The sequence below is a fragment of the Moschus berezovskii genome, chromosome 10, assembly GCF_049115385.1.
Source record: "Moschus berezovskii isolate FMDL1 chromosome 10, NW_MosBer_1.0, whole genome shotgun sequence".
NCBI lineage: Eukaryota > Metazoa > Chordata > Mammalia > Artiodactyla > Moschidae > Moschus > Moschus berezovskii.
This window is the reverse complement of record NC_142469.1, coordinates 19144252-19165017: the sequence shown is the minus strand read 5'-3', so window position 1 is coordinate 19165017 and position 20766 is coordinate 19144252. Positions and strand designations below refer to the sequence as shown.

Genomic DNA, 20766 nt, shown 5'->3' with positions numbered 1-20766 from the left:
CTGTGGGATCTGAGCAGCTCCTGGGCTTGCCTGCCTTCTGCTCCTCTCTCCTCTTCAGTTCACACGGCAGTGTTTCTGCTAGAGTGGCCGATGAGGTCCACGGTTCACGTGCACACGCACCTCTATTGAATGGTTGTTCAGCTTAGTATTACCCTTAGTTGTGCCCTTAGTATTCTCTGCAGAGCATGCTTTCTGATTTTTTGTGGTATGGATAGGTTTGAGAATTTTTCCAGATGTTAAGTGTTGGTCCCTTTTTGCTTAACATTTATTCTTAGTCCATTCTCTCTTCTCCCATCTTACTGTTAATAAGCAGTCAGGTGGAACCAAGCCACTCTTCGAACACTGCTTAGAAATCTAAATATCCAGCTTCATCCTTCCACAAGTGCTACATTCCACAAAACACTGGATCACAGTTTAGTCAAGTTCTCTGCCACTTTATTGATAAGGATCACCTTTTTTCCATTGTCCAATAATGTCCATTTCTAAGACTTCACCAAAGCTGTCTTTTACCATCTATATTTCTGCCAGTATTCTGATCATGTTTATTTATTAGCTCTCTAAGGAGATGGAAGCTTTCTTTTTAACTCTCCTCATTTCTTTCTAAGATCTCACCAGAATCACCTTTAAAGTTTATATTTCTAGCATGCATCTCAAATCTCCAGCCTATTCCCATTTCCCAGTTCCAAAGCTACTTCTGTCTTTTTGAATATTTGCTGAAGCAACACCTCACTTCTCATTACTAAAGGCTGTCTTAGCATAAGCTGCTATTTAAAGAAATGTATAGACTAGATAGCTTAAATAATAGACATTTATTTCATACTGTCTTGGAGGATTGGAAGTCAGACCAAGGTGCTGGCAGGTTCAGTTCCTTCAGATTCTTAACCCTGAAGAGAGTGAAGAAAGACCTTCCTCCTGACTTGTAGATGGCTGCCTTCTCACGTTGTCCTCACATAGCAGAGAGAGACTGAGAGAGCGAGCGTGCATGCAGTGTACACAGAGGCAAGCACTCTGCTCTATTTTTTTCCATCTCAGAAGGATTCTCATTTTATCGTGGAGACCCTACCTTCATGACCTCATCTAAACCGAATCCAGTGTTCCCACCTCCAAGTTATATTGGAAATTAGGGCTTCAACATATGAATTTTGGCGGATCCAAACATTTAGTCCTTAATTTACAGATGGCAAGTAAACATGTGAAAGATGCTTGACATTATCATTCAGTTCAGTTCAGTTCAGTTCAGTTGCTCAGTCATGTCCGACTCTTTGCGACCCCGTGAATCACAGCACGCCAGGCCTCCCTGTCCATCACCAACTCCCGGAATTCACTCAAACCCACATCCATCGAGTCGGTGATGCCATCTAGCCATCTCATTCTCTGTCGTCCCCTTCTCCTCCTACCCCCAATCCCGCCCAGCATCAGAGTCTTTTCTAGTGAGTCAACTCTTCGCATGAGGTGGCCAAAGTATTGGAGTTTAGGGAACTGCAAATTAAAACAAGATACCACTGCACACGTGTTAAAATGGTGAAAACCCAAAACATCAACAGCATCACATGCTGGTAAGGATGTGGAGCAAAAGGAAGTCATTTATTGCTGGTGGGAGTGCAAAATGGTACAGCCACTTTGGAAGACAGCATGGCAGTCTCTTACAAAACTAAACATACTCTTACAGCACAATGCATCATTTTTACTCCTTCTTATTTATGTAAATAGGCTGAAAATTCACATCCACAAGAAAACCTGCACATGGATATTTATAGCAGTTTTACTTGTAATTGCCAAAACTTGGAAACAACCACGATGTCCTCTGTGGTACACCAGGAAAATGGAATAATCTTTGATGCTACAAAGAAATGTGCTATCAAGCCATGTAAAGACAGAGAAATCTTAAATGCATATTACTAAGTGAATGAGATAAATCCAAAAAGGCTACATGCTATATGATTTCAAATTATGTGCCATTCTGGAAAAGGGAAAACTATGGAGACAGTAAAAAGATCCACGGTTGTCAGGGGTTAGGGGTGAGGGAAGAATGACTAGGTGGAGTGCAGAGAGTTTTTAAGGCGTGAAACTATTCAGTATGATACTGTGATGGTGTATGCATGTCTTTACCCACTTGTCAAAACCCGTGGAATGTGCAACACCAGGAGTGACTCTTAAGGTGAACCATTGCCTTTGGGTGGTAATGATGTAACATTACAGGGTCATCATTTGTAGCAGGTACATTTCTCTGGTGAGGGATATTAATAATCAGGGAGATTGTGTCTGTAGGTCCAGGGAGTATATGGGAACTCTGTAGTTTGCGCTCAGTTTTGCTGGGAACTTCAAAGCACTCTGGAGAACAAAATCTGTTTTAAAAAATTCATATACTGGAAAAAATTTTCTCATTTTGGCTGTTAGGTCAGGTCTTCTGATATCTGCTGGTGTATTGCAATTCAATTGTGACACTAACCACCTGAGTTTGTGTCAGAGTCCACAGGTGTAAGGGCGTGGTCTCCAGCAATACATCTGAGTGCCACTCAGACACCAGCTGCAAGTCAGGCTCCCAGGCCAGCTGGCTACCAATCCGGGAGTTCCGAGGCCCCCTCCCCCATACCGCCCTCACTTCACATGCCAGGTGCCAGTTCAGACTTCTCCAGGCCACCTGCACTTCTCACCAACTGCTTATAAATGTGGGAGGTTGCTGTAACTTCTCAGGTTTCCTAAGTTGCTGGAATGACTCGGAACTCAAGGAAGTGCTAGACTTACAATTATACTTTTATTTAAAATCATATAAATCAGGATCAGCCAAACAAAGAGACATTTGGTGAGGTCCTGAATGTAGAGCTTCATGCATTCCTCCTCCCTGAGAATCGGGGCTTGTCGATGGGCTAACCAACCCAAAGCTCACCTGTGCTTTGGTGGCCAGTATTTTTATTGGGATTCCATGATGAAGGCATGATTGATTAAATACTGGTGGCTCAGTTGGTAAAGAATCTGCCTGCAGTGCAGGAAACCCAGGTTTGATATCTGAGTCAGGAAGATTCTCTGGAGAAGGATCCAATATTCTTGCCTGGAGAATTTCATGGACAAAGGAGTCTGGTGGGCTACAGTCCATAGGATTCTAAGAGTTGGACACGACTGAGTGACTAACACACGATTGAACTAAACCTCCAGCCTTCTCCCTCTTTCCAGTGTTTGGACTGGCCAAAGTCCCTAGTCACATCTGGTCTTTCTGGTGACCAGTCCTCTACCTGTCCTATTGCCTTAGCACAAACTCGTGTGAATTAAGGGGCTTATCAGCAGGGAAATTTTAAAGGATTTAGAGGTTCCTACCAGGAACCCAGGACAGAGATAAAACAGATTCTTAATTATCCAACACCAGGTTTTAAAAATGGTAGCCCTTGAGAAACCTGATAGTTTTTTGTTTGCTTTATTTAATTTGAAAATATGCCATGGAAAGCTGAGATGACAGAAAAGTTGTTTAGACTTTATAGCTATTTAAAAGTTAATACATCATGCAGTTTGAATTTTATATTTATGATTTTATGCATAAATGTGTTTCTTTGTGAAAAAGGAGAGATGAGCCAGTAGGATAACATAGGACCCTTTCCAGTTTTTACAGGCTCACACTGTCTAACAGATGACCTTATAAAAAGATTTTTTTCTGGGCTGTGGTTGCTCGCTCAGTCTCATTTTTCCATCTGATAGCAGATTATTTCAGAGTGTATTCACTTTCTCCAAGGAAGTATACTTAGTTATATTTTTCTCTTGCAGATTGATTATACCGGAACAGATCCTTCCAGTCCCTGCTATAAATGTTTGTCTCCGAATGTGACACCTTGTATTTGTACCATTAATTTCACACTGGAACAGTCATTTGAGGTCTGTATTCTAAGTAATGTCTTGGAAAACCCATGCTTTAAAAAATACTGATTTTTTTTTACTAGTTATTTTCTTGTTGAGATGTCACTTTAATTTATTGAGAGTCAGTACAATTTTGAGGAAGATTATTTTGTTTAGTTAGCAAATTATGCTGTTTGATAATTAAATGCATTAATAGTTTATTCTAGTTAGTACTTTATAAGCAAAATTTGAAACCTATTCTGTTTCTGGAAAATTTTATAACTGTACAAATCACTTTTGTATCAAGATTCTATCTACATATGTTTGTATTTAAAAAATTATTGCTCAAGCTGTTTTGACTATTTTTAATACCAACAGTTTTTACTTTAGAAAATAAATACTAATTCACACATTTAATTGCATCCTTTTTTAATCAGATATGATGCTTTAACATAAGTGCAAACACTTAGTAAAACCTTATTGACAAGCAGTTAGAAAACTCTCCACAAGGTATGCAGTATGTGTGTGTGTGCCCATGTGCATGGTCTGCATGCCTTTTGCATTCACACTTAGCTGTCATTCTTGGAAACTGAGCCAGGTGGTGAAGGACACACAGATTCAGAGTAGTCATGGCGAGACCAATTTGTGCTCTCCTTTACCTGGAAATTGAACTTTAAAAAGTATTATTTTATTCTTCACGGAGCAAAACTACTTTAATACAGGCCAATTTTTTGGCCTTTGGTAGCTATGCTTTAGATTTTCTTAAAGGTAGTGGTGACTTTTGAAGTCCCTGGTAGATGGCTGCCATCTAGTGGTTATGGATGCTCTTGCACTGAGATAATGGACAATAAAGCTCCCTTTTTAAAAATTATAAAAATAAATTAGGGAGAAGACAGGAATTTAATTATTTTGTTTTAGCAGAAATAGCATAAATGAGAAACATCAGAAAAGTTTGATTTTTTATAATGTGATGGACAAACTATAAAGATGCATTAAGTTCTGCTTTTGTCAAAACAGGCAGAATTAAAGACATAGAAGAGACTTATAATGATTTGGAAGCTCTATTAGTTTCCTCTCCCATTCAGAAACACTTAGGGTTTCAGACCTTTTCTTCTGCAAAGGTGATTCATTTTTTTGTGGGTTCTGTGTTCTTTCACAAGCCCAAATTTGAATTGGACTAAAACCTTTTCAGAGAACAGAAATCAGCCAACAAAATAAATGAATAAATAAATAAAAGGTTTCTATGTAAATATTTTCTTTATATAGACTGAGACAGTTTGCATACTTGATATTCAAAAATCAATGATTATGTATATGAAAACAGCAAATCAGATAAAGCAAAATGTTATTGAAATCCTTTTTTCTTTTCTGAATTCCTTTTAATAAAGGATAGATTACAGATTGTAGAGGTAGCAGTGAGAAAGGAGAAAATAGCTAATGTTTTGCCACCTCCAAAAATCTTAGTCATTTAAGATGACTATATGGCATCTTCTAAATAATTATAGTGTATATAGGTTACTCTTCTTTCCTAGGATTTTTCCAAGTTGACTCTACTGCATACATTAAAGTATTTTGCTTGATTATTATAAAATGACTTCTATTATCTTAGATACTTTACTAATTATAAATTTGTTCATTATTAATATTACATACTATCCTGTTGAAGAATTTACTATGTCCCAATTCAAGTTCAACATTTACTTTGAGCAATAAATGAAAGCTTGACCATTATATCTTTGAAAAGTTGATGCTAGTTGTATAAAGACCAATCTGAATTACAGAAAAATTTTTAAAAAGTTATTTATAGATTTTAATTGGTAGATAATTACTTTACAATTTAAAATTGAAAGTAGATCAAACTAGGCTAATAGATTTCATGAGAGCTTGTTTATTTGTTTTAATGTAGATAGATATCTTTGAGGTCTTTCAGGGTATTTCAAAGTTTACTCTTGGATTTTTTAGAGCATGCCTTCTTTAACTTTATTTCCAGTTCTGGCAGAATTCACCCCAGAACCTGTTTTAAGTTATCAACGTTCTGAACTAGTCCAAATTACATAGTTTTTATGTATGTATGAAACTTTATACTTAATGGTTTTATATGAACATTTTTTCCCTTTCTCTAGGGCAATGTGTTTATGTATTATGGACTGTCTAATTTCTATCAAAACCATCGTCGCTATGTGAAATCTCGAGATGATGGTCAACTAAATGGAGATCCTACTGCTTTGCTTGTAAGTAAAGTGATAGAACATGAAACTGGTGTTTTAATAACTAAGAACATGTGATAACTGTGTTATCTCATTTCAGTGAGATCAGTCAATTCTCATTTCAGTAAGAAATGATAGATATTAAAATGTTAAATGAAATTAAAATATTGCTTGTCATTTTTAGTTTGTTCAGTGAGGGTTTTAGTTAAAATTTTTTTCTCTGGAATTTGTACAGATTAATGATTTCTTACAGCCAGAGGACGCATTACTTCCTGACTGTTTCTCATAGTATCATTGGGATTTTTGCTTTGTTAATTCCCTGGCCTCAGCTATAAAGAATCTGCCTGCTAATGCAGGAGACACGGGTTCCACCCCCTGGGTTGGGAAGATCCCCTTGAGAAGGAAATGGCAACCCACTCCAGTATTCATGCCTGGGAAATCCCATGGGTAGAAGAGCCTTCAGTTTAGTTCAGTTGTTCAGTCGTGTCTGACTTTTGGCAACCCAATGGACTGTAGCACACCGGGCTTCCCTGTCCATCACAAACTCCCGGAGCTTGCTCAGACTCATGTCCAACAAGTTGGTGATGCCATCCAACTACCTCATACTCTGTCGTCCCCTTCTCCTCCTGCTCTCAATCTTTCCCAGCATCAGGGTCTTTTCCAGTGAGTTAGTTCTTCCCATCTCGTGGCCAAAGTATTGGAGTTTCAGCTTCAGCATCAGCCCTTTCAGTGAATACTCAGGACTGATTTCCTTTAGAATTGACTGGTTTGATCTCCTTGAAGTTCGAGGGACTCTCAAGAGTCTTCTCCAACACTGCAGTTCAAAAGCATCAGTTTTTCTGCGCTCAGCTTTCTTTATGGTCCAACTTTCAACATCCATACATGGCTACTGGAAAAACCGTAGTTCTGACTAGACGGACCTTTGTTGACAAAGTAATGTCTGCTTTTTAATATGCTGTCTAGGTTGGTCATAGGTTTTCTTCCAAGGAGTAAGCATCTCTTAATTTCATGGCTGCAGTCACCATCTGCAGTGATTTTGGAGCCCCCAAAATAAAGTCTATCACTGTTTCCATTGTTTCCCTATCTATTTGCCATGAAGTGATGGGACCAGATGCCATGATCTTAGTTTTCTGAATGTTGACCTTTAAGCCAACTTTTTCACTCTCTTTCACTTTCATCAAGAGGCTCTTTCATTCTTCTTCACTTTCTGCCTTAAGAGTGGTGTCATCTGTGTGTCTGAGGTTATTGATATTTCTCCCGGCAATCTTGATTCCACCTTGTGCTTTGTCCATATCAGCTTGTGCTGATGTGCCCAGCATTTCACATGATGCACTCTGCATATAAGTTAAATAAGCAGGGTGACAGTATACCGCCTTGATTTACTCCTTTCCTGATTTGGAACCAGTCTGTTGTTCCATGTCCAATTCCAACTGTTGCTTCTTGACCTGCATACAGATTTCTCAGAAGGCAGGTAATGTGGACTGGTATTCCCATCTATTTAAGAATTTTTTGACAGTTTATTGTGATCTACACAGTCAAAGACTTTGGCTTAGTCAATAAAGCAGAAGTAGATATTTTTCTGGGACTCTCATGCCTTTTCAGTGATCCAGTAGATGTTGGCAATTTGTTCTCTGGTTCCTCTGCCTTTTCTGAATCCAGCTTAAACATCCGGATGTTCATGGTTTATGTACTGTTGAAGCCTGGCTTGGAGAATTTTGAGCATTACTTTGCTAGTGTGTGAGATGAGTGCAATTGTGCAGTAGTTTGAACATTCTTTGCCATTGCCTTTCTTTGGGATTGAAATGAAAACTGACCTTTTCCAGTCCTGTGGCCACTGCTGAGTTTTCCAGATTTGCTGGCATATTGAGTACAACACTTTCACAACATCATCTTTTAGGGTTTGAAATAGCTCAACTGGAATTCCATCACCTCCACTAGCTTTGTTCATAGTGATGCTTCCTAAGTCCCACTTGACTTCACACTCCAGGATGTCTGGCTCTGTGAGTGATTACACCATTGTGATTATCTGGATCATGAAGATCTTTTTTGTATCGTTCTTCTGTGTATTCTTGCCACCTCTTCTTAATATCTTCTGCTTCTGTTAGGTCCATACCATTTCTGTCCTTTATTGTACCCATCTTTGCATGAAATGTTCCCTTGGTATCTCTGATTTTCTCGAAGATATCTCTAGTCTTTCCCATTCTGTTGTTTTCCTCTCTTTCTTTGCATTGATCACTAAGGAAGGCTTTCTTATCTCTCCTTGCTATTCTTTGGAACTCTGCATTCAGATGGGTTTATCTTTCCTTTTCTCCTTTGCCTTTAGCTTCTCTTCTCTTCTCAGCTATTTGTAAGGCCTTCTCAGACAACTGTTTTGCCTTTTTGCATTTCTCTTTCTTGGGGATGGTCTTGATCACTGCCTCCTGTACAATGTCACGAACCTCCGTCCATAGTTCTTCAGGCACTCTGTCTGTCAGATCTAATCCCTTGAATCTATTTGTCACTTCCCCTGTATAATTGTAAGGGATTTGATTTAGGTCATGCATGAATAGTCTAGTGGTTTTCCCTGCTTTCTTCAATTTAAGCCTGAATTCTGCAATTAGGAGTTCATGATCTGAGCCACAGTCAGCTCCCGGTCTTGTTTTTGCTAACTCCATCTTTGGCTGCAAAGAATATAATCAGTCTGATACTGGTATTGACCATCTAGTGATGTCCATGTGTAGAGTCTCCTCTTGTGTTGTTGGAAGAGGGTGTTTGCTATGACCAGTGTGTTCTTATGGCAGAAGTCTGTTAGCCTTTGCCCTGCTTCATATTGTACTCCAAGGCCAAATCTGCCTTTTACTCCAGGTGTCTCTTGACTTCCTACTTTTGCATTCCAGTCCCCTGTAATGAAAAAGACATCTTTTTTGGGTGTTAGTTCTAGAAGGTCTTGTAGGTCTTCATAGAACCGTTCAACTTCAGCTTCTTGAGCATTACTCTTTGGGACGTAGGCTTGGATTACTGTAATATTGAATGGTTTGTCTTGGAAATAAACAGAGATCATTCTGTCATTTTTGAGACTGCACCCAAGAACTGCATTTTAGACTTAAAAGATCCTGGTAGGCTACAATCCATGGGGTATAAAGAGTTGGACATGACTTAGTGACTAGACAACAAAAGTGACAGTTTGTAATGCAAGTTTGATGAATGTAGCATTCTTGGAATGTAATTTGTTCTATTTGGGTTTATTCGTTATTACTATACTAAGTAGGAATATGTAAATAAACTACTTTTAATTTCTGAGATTACGTTTTAAAATCAAACATGTATGTTCTTTGTTTTTTACCCTATGGGACACCTAAGTGCTAAAGTCCAAAGGGTGGGTTACTGAAAAACTGTCTGAGGAGCTTTTTGAAAATAGAGTCGAGAATTCTCCTAAGTCTTTCATGTCTACATCTACAGGGTTGGAGCTCTAAAATGTCCATTTTTAACAAGCTCCCCTTCTGATGCTCAGCCGGGTTTGGCAACCTGTGGACTAGGTGATCTTAGGTTCCTGACTGTTGTTCAGCTTTCCATAGTAGTGGTTGGTGCCCGAGTATTTTATATTATTGCTGCCAGTGCAGCAAGCCTTAGGAGTCCCACAGTGATTTAAGGATCTCTTAAAAAGTGACTCTCTTAGCATGCAGTTTAGAACCATATTAAGACCAGAATGGTCCTGGTAAATGTATAATTGCCGTTTGCTATCCTTCCCGGTTTTATTGCTATTTCCTGATGTTTGGGATCTTAAGAAATAATCAGTCTATTTAAAGATTCCAATTAGGTCTGCAATAGTTTGCAGTCCATGTGGGAGTTTATGTTGTGAGATCCACAAGTCCAGAGAAGGTGATGTTCCGTGAGACACACCAGGTACTCAGAATTTGTTGATTGGGATCATAGGTTGGGTGTGTGTTGAAAGACCCAGAAGTGGTGGTTGATTTACAGTTCTTTTATGTAGATACACTCGTCACAGAGGGCAAAAGAAGCTGAGATTCTTTTCTTCCAAACTTCAAGCAAAGTTTTTCAACTAAACTTAGGATTTTTTTTCTGTAAAGGGCCAATAGTAAACATTTTCAGCTTTGCAGGTCATGTAGTTCATTGCAGTTCCTCAGCTCTGCCATTTTAGAATGAAGGCAGCCATAGACAATACTTAAGTGAATGGGTGTAGCTGTGTTCCAATAAAACTTTATTTACAAAAATAGGTCCTGGGCTGAATTTGGTTTGCAGGCTGTCATTTATCAATCCCTGGACTAGACCAAAATATATGACTTTCAAGACCAGATGGCTTTCAAAAATTTTAAAGATGTTCAGAATAAACAGATTGAAGTCCAAGTTACTTAACATTGTATGTAAGGCCCTTCACAGTCTGATGTCAGCCTACCACTCCAGCCTCTTTGGTTTTATATTCTATCCTTAATGTACCTTTGGCCTGGCTGCCATGGGCCATATATACTATTCCCTAACTATGCCTGGTGACACATGTAATCTGCCCATTTGGACATTTACATTTCATTTGTCTAGATTGTGGTTTTTACTCTTTCCCTGGAGGTCCTCTCATCTCAGGCCAGGTGTTTAGTGTCTCTGGATGCAAAATAACTTCTTTCTATGTGTACTTCATTCATACTGTGTTCATACTTCATTTCATACTTTACTTAATTAACACAGTCTCCCCATATCATCCACTCTCTTCCTTTCCAGGCCGTTCCAGCAGTTCTGCGTAACTGCTAGAGTGATTGTTAAAAAAACATAAATACTATTTCTCTGCCTAAAATCAGTGGTTTGTTTACTCAGGATGATCTGAGCTATGCATGACTCTCCAGTCTTATCGTTTTCTTTATTGCCCATACTCTTAACTACATTCCCCCTTTACTTTCTCAGAGATAACCGGGTTCTTTCTAAACGGCCTGTACTTTCTTTCTGCTTCAGGCTCTCTTCTATGTGCTCTTTACGTGGCTGTCTCCTACTTTCTTCAGGTCTTAACTTTCATGAGAAAGACTTCCCCGTATCATTTATTTACTTATCTTCTGTCTTCCCAACCGCATTGCAAGCCCATGAGAGCAGGGAGCACAACTTTCTTTAATCACCATGTACCAAGTACCTCTGCAGTGCCTAACACATGAGAGGCATTTAATGAATATGTATGGAATAAATATAGACACTTTTATCATGGCTCTCATTTCATATTAGAGTTGCTTGTGTTTGGGTTTGTTTCCCTTGTTACATTGTGAGCTGCTGAAAAGCAGAGACTTTTTTTTTTCTTTCATTTTTCCCTTTTTAGCACCTTTCATGGTATGTGGTACATGTTAGGTACTCATTAAATGGTTTTTCTAAACCAGTTACTACAAAGTATGTAACATCGCTTAGTTCCGTACCTGATGACTAGGTAGTGCATATTTCCCTTTCTTTTAAATCTTCTTCAGTAATTTAGTAGCTAGAAGATGGTTCTTCAGGACTCACATCCACCATCTCCTCTCTCTGCTGGTTTTCCAAATGAAATTGCTATTCCACTCCCTCCCTCGCCCCCCAAGAATTTAGTGGTTACAATATATATATGTCACACTGAGAGTTTATTTATCTTTTTTTCTTGAAATCGCAGTTTTCATCAAAACAAATAATAATAGGCTAATTATATGTTGTTTATCTTCATGGCCTTAGAATAATAATGAATGTAGAATAATTTATGAATGTAGATGGCATAGGGACCGAAGCTGAGAAGTCAAATATTAAAGAGACTTTATGAGATTCCCTGCCACATTTCTTTAACCTTCTCCTGTCTTTTTCACTCCTGTAGTTCTTTTTCCAATGAGAATGTAGATATAAGAGAACATTGGTGATAATGGAATAGCCCTAGGATGCTAGGTTCTAGTTAATTTTAAATTGAGACTATCTTGGTTTGTTTATGTGTTCTGAGACATGGCCTAATGTGGCCTTGGAGTTGCAGAATAACTCAGACATACATCTAATGTCAGACTTGGTAGAATCTCTAGATTAACTCTACAATTTACATGTTTCCTTGAGATCTTCAGTAGGGACTAAATCAAAACTGAATCTGGAGGACAGGTGAATTGCTGTTTGCCTTGCCAACATGTTTGTTTTCTTTAACCTGGATGCACAATTTAGAGAAGACTGGTATATTCTGGGGCTTCTTTTCCGTCCTTCTCTCCAATCAGCCAACCCTCTCCCCTGCTCTCCCTTCCTTCCTTCCACAGGATTTAATTTGGGGATTTAACTCCAAATTACAGAATTTGAAATTATCTAGTTGAACATGTTTGTTTTGTAAATCAGGTCCAGATAAATCAAGGGACTTGCCTGAAATTACACAGTACATTAGTTGGAACTAGAAGCTCCAGTCTTACTTCCAGTTTAAGATTCCCTTCATTACGTTATAGTTGGATTGACAAAAGATGGCTTCTTAATTTTTCTTGGGTCGAAAACTGTGTATAGTTATGATTTCTGTGTTGTTGGTATGAAGATGTTTTAAAATTTCATTTTGACGTGTATCTCTGTGATAAAATATATGCAAAGAAAGGTTATAAAGCAATGATGTTAAGGAATATATTTTGCTTAGTTAAATGTGGTATTATTTATAGTCTGTCTATAGTATAGACACACTGTATGCATTGCAAATAAGAAATATGTAGGCATTGAATTTTTAATCAGTAATTAGGGCTAACTGATATTTCTCTCAGAGGCCTGGGTAATAATTTCTCTCTCCTTTCCTTTTGAATATCAGAATCCAAGTAAGGAGTGTGAGCCTTATGGAAGAAATGAAGACAAACCAATTGCTCCTTGTGGGGCTATAGCCAACAGCATGTTTAATGGTATGATATAGAGATAAACAAAGATTATATATATTATACTATAGTTAGGAATATTTGTATAATCTTACAGAAACAAGAATGGACTTAGCAACTGAATAGGAACATGAAATTGTAAAATTCAACAGCTTTAAGATAAATATATAATATTAGTTATGAAGTGTGATATTGGAATGCTTTATGACTTTCTTTTGTGAATTCTTATATTTTAAGAATGAATTTCTGTCTCTGAGAAGAAAGAAGCAGAGACATTCTGCTAACTTCTGGTTTCATATATGATAAACCAACTTTGAATATTTATACCATTAAAAGGGGCTACAGCACTGTCTGATATGAATATAATATGAACCATAAATGTGAGACATGTATATAATTTTAAGTTTTCTGATAGTCACATTAAAAACAATAAAAAACAAATTAACTTTAATAATATTTTATTAAACTCCGTATGCCCCAAATATTATCATTTCAGCATGTAAGTTATGTTCAGTATATAAAGTTATTAGTGAGATATTTTATATACTAATTTTTTATATAAAATCTTTGTCTGATGTATAGTATATTCTTACAAAACATATTCATTTAGATGAGCCATAATTTCAAGGGGTCTATAGCAATATAGCCAGTGATTACCATGTTAAACAATGCAAATAGAGAATTTGGTAAGTCAGAAGCTATTTAGCAGTGTGTTTTGTTTTTTTTTAAAGAATAGAACGAGAGGCAGATTTACCTTGCAACTTCTTTTATTTGCGTTAATATTAAAACATTTGACCTTATCACGTATCAGCTGGCCATGTAGGAAAATGACCTGGAACTGTATTGAGGGAAGGCAGATTCATCTAGGATCATGAAGTTTACCATAGTTAATTCACATGTAAATAACCAAGAGCAGATGCACATCATGTGCCTGCTTTGTTAAAACTGCTTTGGGGAGCAAATACCAGATCCTCATTTCTCATGGAGTAAAGCTATTACTATGGATTTTCAGTAGATTAGTAATATCTCTCTTTTCTTGTGTCCAGATACACTAGAATTGTTTCAGGTTGGCAATGCATCTGATCTTATGCCTGTTCCTTTGAAAAAGAAAGGTATTGCTTGGTGGACAGATAAAAATGTAAAATTCAGAAATCCCCCTGGAACAGATCCCTTAGAAGAACGATTCAAAGGTAAAGTATTACTATTATCCCTTAAAACGTAATCTAGGTATTTTAATGAAATAGCTAAAATTTTCTGTCTTTAGGATCTTAAAAAAGTTTATGGTTTTTTAAAAACAACTTTTCTTCATGTCAAATTAGGTAAAATATGTAGCATATTCTAATGTGTTAAAATTCTAAAAGAAACATACTGTTCATCTTGAATTTCTCTGGTATTTTCTTATGTGTTTTACCTATAATCTTTTAAAGTTGTAACAGTTTATTTTAAACAAGTATTTATTTAAATTTTATAAGTCCAAATTTATTTTTTTTTCTTTGCTTCCTTTATTTCATAATGTAATGTTTCTTACCATTATATCTTTGCATTAAGTCATCTGCCTTTTGGTACATACTCAATAGCCTACTTTTAGTAATCTCTTAATTGAGGTATCTGTCAAATCTTTGTAATTATTTGTTAAGGTTTTATGTGAGGAATTGATTTTTCTTTAGATTTTAAGACTTAGAATATGATTATATTTCTATTTTTGCACATAGGGAAAATATTCATAAGTGAAACTCTTAATAAAATAGAATATTTTGTCTCCCCATTCCACTCCCATCTGTCCTTTTTAAGGCACAACAAAGCCAGTAAACTGGGTTAAACCAGTTTACATGTTGGATTCTGACGAAGATAATAATGGATTCATAAATGAGGATTTTATTGTTTGGATGCGTACTGCAGCATTACCTACTTTTCGTAAGTTATATCGTCTTATAGAGCGGAAAAATGATTTGCATCCAACATTACCAGCTGGACGATACTATTTGAATATCACATACAGTATCCTTTTTTGGCTATGTGCACAGATTCAGAGAATTTGAAAGGAGTATAGTCCAACCGTGTCTCAGTTATGTGGCATGCTACTTTGTACTTTAGTTTTGTTCGCTGGGTTTTTATGAGTATGTGTATATGTATGAGAAAGTCTCTTTTAACTTGTTTCTTCCAGAAACATCTTTAATTTTTGTTTACTTTGGACTAGAATTCAACCATATTATTTGGTGAAAAAGTGATCAGGGGTTCCCATATTGCTTGGTAAATTATTTAAAATGTAGTGCTAGATTTATTAATAAGTTAGATAATTTTACAAGGGAGATTGTAATTGAGTTTAGTGCAAAGGTTCGTAAATGTACCTAGTGCTTAGCAAATAAGTGTTGGTGGTACTGCTGCTGCTGCTGCTAAGTTGCTTCAGTCATGTCCAACTCTGTGCGACCCCACAGACGGCAGCCGACCAGGCGCCGCCATCCCTGGGATTCTCCAGGCAAGAACACTGGAGTGGGTTGCCATTTCCTTCTCCATTGTGTAAAAGTGAAAAGTGAAAGTGAAGTTGCTCAGTTGTGTCCGACTAGTACCGACCCCATGGACTGCAGCCCACAAGGCTCCTCTGTCCATGCGATTTTCTAGGCAACTGGACTGTTTCAATTTTTTTTTCCCAAAAATTTTTTTAGATATTAAAAATTAATGAGTTTGTTACTTCATATCAACATAATTATTTATAATTATTCTGTTTACAGTACCAAAGCATTTTTATCAATAGCTGTATTGTTCTACCTTAATAATTTAGGCAGACTTAAGTGCTGATAAATATCATTTATTTCATCTTAACTGTATGTCAGAGTTATATTAAATACTTTGCATATATTATTTATTTCAAGCATTGTGAGACACAGGTATTATCTCCATATTGTATACAAGAATACAGAAACATAGAGCCTTTAAGTAACTTACCTGAGATTACACAAGTAGTAGAAGAATCGGGGTTCAGAATCAAGCTATTGATTCCAAAGGCTGTTGACTTTACTATCATCCACCAGTGTAGGCTGCATCCCTGGCTGGTTCACTCAAGTAGTCACACCTGTCCATATCAGCCTGGGTGTAGAGTCTTTCCAAAGCTAGAAATATTGGGCACTAACTTTTGTTCTATACAAAGTCCTTACATCTTTTAATCTCTAGCCCATTGCTTGTGTATATCATGGATGAAAATAGCTCAAATATTAGCATTTAAATGTTTGCTGATGATCTTACATTTTTGATTTTTCATAACCCAAATTAGCTATAAATATATCATTTCAGTTTAGAGTAATAAATGGTTGAATTAATAGACCTCATTTCAAAGTAAAGATCTATTTGGATCCTTAGTCTTTTGATTTTGCACCTCAGTACACACCTGAGCGTGACCTGATAGTGACAGACTGAAAGTGACCAAGTTTTTGAAACTCTGCCTACATAGCAGCAGTTTTAGACAAACATACTCAATTTAGGTGCTGGTACTCTTGCCTGGAAAATCCCATGGACGGAGGAGCCTGGTAGGCTGCAGTCCATGGGGTCGCGAAGAGTTGGACACGACTGAGCGACTTCACTTCCACTTTTCACTTTCATGCATTGGAGAAGGAAATGGCAACCCACTCCAGTGTTCTTGCCTGGAGAATCCCAGGGACGGGGGAGCCTGGTGGGCTGCCATCTATGGGGTCGCACAGAGTCGGACACAGCTGAAGCGACTTAACAGCAGCAGCAGAGAGAATAATCTTGAGGCTGCAGCCAGAGTAGAGGGCAGCCCGCAGCCTACAGTGTGAGAAAGGGAAGGCTTTGGAGCGCTCAGGGCTTCTTAGCTGACAGATAACTTGCATCAAGAAAACTGTTAGGAGAAGTGTAGACTGTTTTGAAAATCGGTAAGACAGAAATGACACCTGCAAACCATCAAGGGTTAATTATCAAAACTGAGTCTAAGGTGGTAACTAGATATTAGAATTAAGGTAGAAGCCCCCTTTTTAGGGTTGGGATATTGAGAGACTAGCTTGGGTGATTTGATACCACATCCCATAGAGTATTGGGTTAGTTAGAACTCTTATAATCATTCCTGGCTTGGGTTGGGATTGATTTAAGAACTAGTAGAACTGAGCCTCCCATTGGAGTCACAGGGCCTGTCTTCCAGGCTGGGGAGCTACAGAAGCTGGAGAAATAGATGGGAACTCTCACACTTGATTCCAAAGATACCTCTGAAGAAGTTGTGAACCTTTTGCTTAGGGACTTAGTTCTGTCTTCTCTGCCCTAACTCTTGCCAGAATCCTGGAACTGGTCCATGGATGTAGGTCATCCAGTATGTTGATGTGCCATTTCTTCCTTCATTTCCACTCTGTTTTAGCCATTGACTCTGTGTCACACTGAGTTTTCTCAGTGCTCCAAGTCCGCCATATAATACTTGAGTGTCGTGCTTTTTGTCTTGTGCTGAGTCCCCCCACCTTCTCAGAACGACACGCTTGCTGCACATGCTTTTTGAGCTCAGTGCTGAAAAAGTGCCCCAGTCCCTTCATTCTTCCCATTTCTCCTGGTCTGTCAACCTCATTTTCCTCTATGGGTTTCATTGCTGTTTATCTGAAAAAAATTTTTTTTCACATTATAGGCCTTTTGCCCTCTCCTGTGTAATGAGACCAGAAATATCTGAGAAATGAGAAATTATGTAACTTTTAAATTTAGTTGCTTTTGCTTGTAAACTATAATGGATTCTACTACTAACAGTTTGTGAAATCAATCCTTTAGGGTAATAATTATATAATTATTTTGTGATTTAGAACATATGAGTAAGGTGTCTATCATAGAATTATACCAATGAATTACAAGGAATTAAATGCCAACTTTTTAAGTTGTATTTTAAAAATCAAGTAACACGACATGGACGTCTTCCTATACACTCTTCAGATTACCCTGTGCATTCATTTGATGGACGGAAGCGGATGATCTTGAGCACCATTTCATGGATGGGAGGAAAAAATCCATTTTTGGGGATTGCTTACATCACTATTGGATCCATCTCCTTTCTTCTGGGAGTTGTACTGCTAGTAATTAATCATAAATACAGAAACAGTAGTAATACTGCTGACATTACCATTTAATTTTATATTCTGAACACAGACTTATTGCATGTGCATTAAGGCCAGTCCTGTTCAACTTAGCTTTCAAATGCTGATGTTCTGGTTAGTATCATTTTTGAAGTTGGCACATAACATTTTTTAAAAAGCAGTCTTTGTCTTCTGCTTCTTCCTTATGGATGACTTATGAAAATATATGACGGGTATAAAACAGATTAGCTATACTGATCATATCAACATTGTAACTGCTGAAATGGCATTCTGATGTTTCTTTTTTGTTGGGACAGGCTGTGTGATGCATAGAGCCTCTTTCATGTGAAACACATCTGCTGCTTATATGTTCATGCTGTGTTGATGATAATATATTGACATATGATACTGTATATGTGTGCCTGTTGTATGAAGAAAGGGATTACAAGATGTATGAGTATAACGACTTGCTAACCTTTCAGGATCCAGAGTTACAAAAAGATGAAGAGACCAAATCTAAATAAAACACTTCATCATTTTCATGTGTCCTGTGTAAAGGCTTAAAGTACCATCTTTGTTGAGGTGATTCCTGTATTCAGCTTTTCCAGTACAGTTGTCAAGCTTAGATTTGATTTCAAAGGACATGCTTAACCTGTCTAGCATAGGAATTAATGCTCATGTCTGAAGAGGTCAGGTGGGTCTCAGGAGAATTTAAAATTCCACTTTCCATTTTGGCTAAGATGTTGCAGTCAGGAAGCTCATCTTACTTGCTGTTTTTACATGTGACCATTTCCCTTGAAGCTTACACTTCATCAGGGATCCAAGAATATAGGTGAGATGGGAAAACTTCTTGGCAGACCTTGTCTTCTATCTCAACTGTAAACCAGATATAAATGTTCAAAGGAGACTGTTTTCATTCTTGTGGTATTTAACATTCAGAAATTTGCTTCAGCATTGGAAATACCTCAAGCTGTTTTTAATTTGCAGGTAAGTGTTTTGACCTAAGTACTAATATTATATTTTTGAGGTTTTGGAAAACAGTAAGCTTTATTTCCTCTATATTTCATCCAGTTTTTACATGTAGGTCAAATGTGGATGTGTATGGACATTCTCTTTAGTTATGGCACCAATTGTTTTGGTTGGTTTTTCTAAGACGTACTTTCAAAAGAAATTCTTTAAATTTCCTAATTAAATTCTGGAGGTTTTGGAGTATGTACATGATAAATTATAATATATATGCTTGAAGTTATTTTATTTTCTATTAACTGGAATTATTTTTAATATTCCTTCTTGAATAAATGCTGTAATTGGTTTGCTATGGAACTGATTCTTGAATGTAAACTTATTTTTTCACATGCATGAAATGTATGTCTTAATCAGAGGTGGTTTAATTGCATTGAAATAGCTTTTTTTTTTAAACTAAAATAACTCATGTTTGTATAGAAAAATGCCTGTTTGAATTAAGAGTTTGTAATGGTTTCCTTTGGTTTTATTTTAAATCAAAAGGTCTGTGTATCGTATCAATTTTGACTACATTTTTAAAACAAAATAATGTAATGGTAATAGAAATGTGCCACACTTAAGTTTTGTACAATATGAAATTCAGTTACAAGAACTTTAAGTTCATACTTAACAGAATATTACTTGCATGACGTACTTAATGTATGGTTATCCTGAAATTTCTGAGTGCATAGGGTGTTCTTTGTGTAAAACTATTGTTTTTGTCAGTCCTTCAGAATATGATTATTTATTCTGATAATTGACCCTCTTGCACATGGCAGTGTATTTTCTGGGATATTTCAGTAGGGGAGAGGGCTTCTCCTAGTATTTGCAGATTGAGTTTGTGCTGTTTAAGAAGGACTGCCATCCTGCGTTTCATTTTCTAACTGGGGGACCAGGATTGCTGCTACAGAAAAGTCGAAGAGCCTCGCCAACCCTTTGTCATCTGTGGTGAAGATGGAATCTTAAAATATATTTGGAGTTTTATCTGTTTTACAAGTACATTGATGGCCTAAGTTCTCCCTTGTCTTCTGCCATTTGAGTTGTAAGGGATTCCTGTTGCTAAATATGAAGAATGTGGAACACTCATATGGCTTCTGTGACTGGGGGAAGGAAGGAAAACATTTCTTTCTTATGGGCTTTATGCTCACCTTTTGGAAACACTGATGTCATACTCAGCTTTCAAAGAATCAGAATGCATTTTAAGACAACTAGGTTGAGTAGGAAGTATTGAAGAATGCATTAACTTGCTGGAAATAATTGTGATATATGAAGTTCCAAATTGATGGAATTATTTAATAAGTAAAGACTAAGAAATTTCTTTGAAATCATAAAGCAGTTTAAAAATAAATTGGTAAAAATAACTGTACTACCTAATAGAGAATTATTCAACCAAGAGAAGAGTCAAGTGACTATTATTTGTTTATTGGTTAGTAACAGTTTATTTGTAACCTTGATTATATTGAAAGATAACTTACTGTTAGTATATTCTGTATTAATAAAAATGAAAAATATTAATTTTACTATGTTTAAGTGTCTTGCTAAAATAACAGCGCCCCAGTATTGTTGCTAATATGTAGCTCTAAATTTTAGCCCAAGCTCAATGAGTCCAAGTTTTAACATTTCCATGCCTAGATTTGATTGCCATCTGTATGTGTATTAGTCACTCTGACAGCATTAATTGCAAAATATATCTACACTACTGAGCAGCATCTGTTCTTAGGAAGTGGTCAGATTATAACCTCAGTTATAGGCAGACAGGCTAGATTTGGTATTAGAGCAAGGGAAATTTTTGGTAAATAGAAAATGAAAAACTGGTAGGGAGACGCGGGTGATGAAAATAATTAAGAAGGTAGGGAGGGGGCATAAGAAATGAAAAGC

The 20766-nt window shown here is 37.0% G+C and overlaps 1 protein-coding gene across 1 annotated transcript in view; it reads left to right on the top strand.

Moving 5' to 3' along the window:
- CDC50A (cell division cycle 50 P4-ATPase accessory subunit A) overlaps nucleotides 1-20408 on the top strand; it is a 43557-nt gene extending 23149 nt beyond the window's left edge. The window contains exons 2-7 of the mRNA XM_055433144.2: nucleotides 3754-3861; nucleotides 5946-6053; nucleotides 12775-12862; nucleotides 13882-14025; nucleotides 14627-14833; nucleotides 17747-20408. Coding sequence (XP_055289119.2) covers nucleotides 3754-3861; nucleotides 5946-6053; nucleotides 12775-12862; nucleotides 13882-14025; nucleotides 14627-14833; nucleotides 17747-17940 — 849 coding nt within the window. The 3' untranslated portion in view covers nucleotides 17941-20408. The remainder of the gene's footprint in view (nucleotides 1-3753; nucleotides 3862-5945; nucleotides 6054-12774; nucleotides 12863-13881; nucleotides 14026-14626; nucleotides 14834-17746) is intronic.
- Nucleotides 20409-20766: the final 358 nt, after the last annotated feature.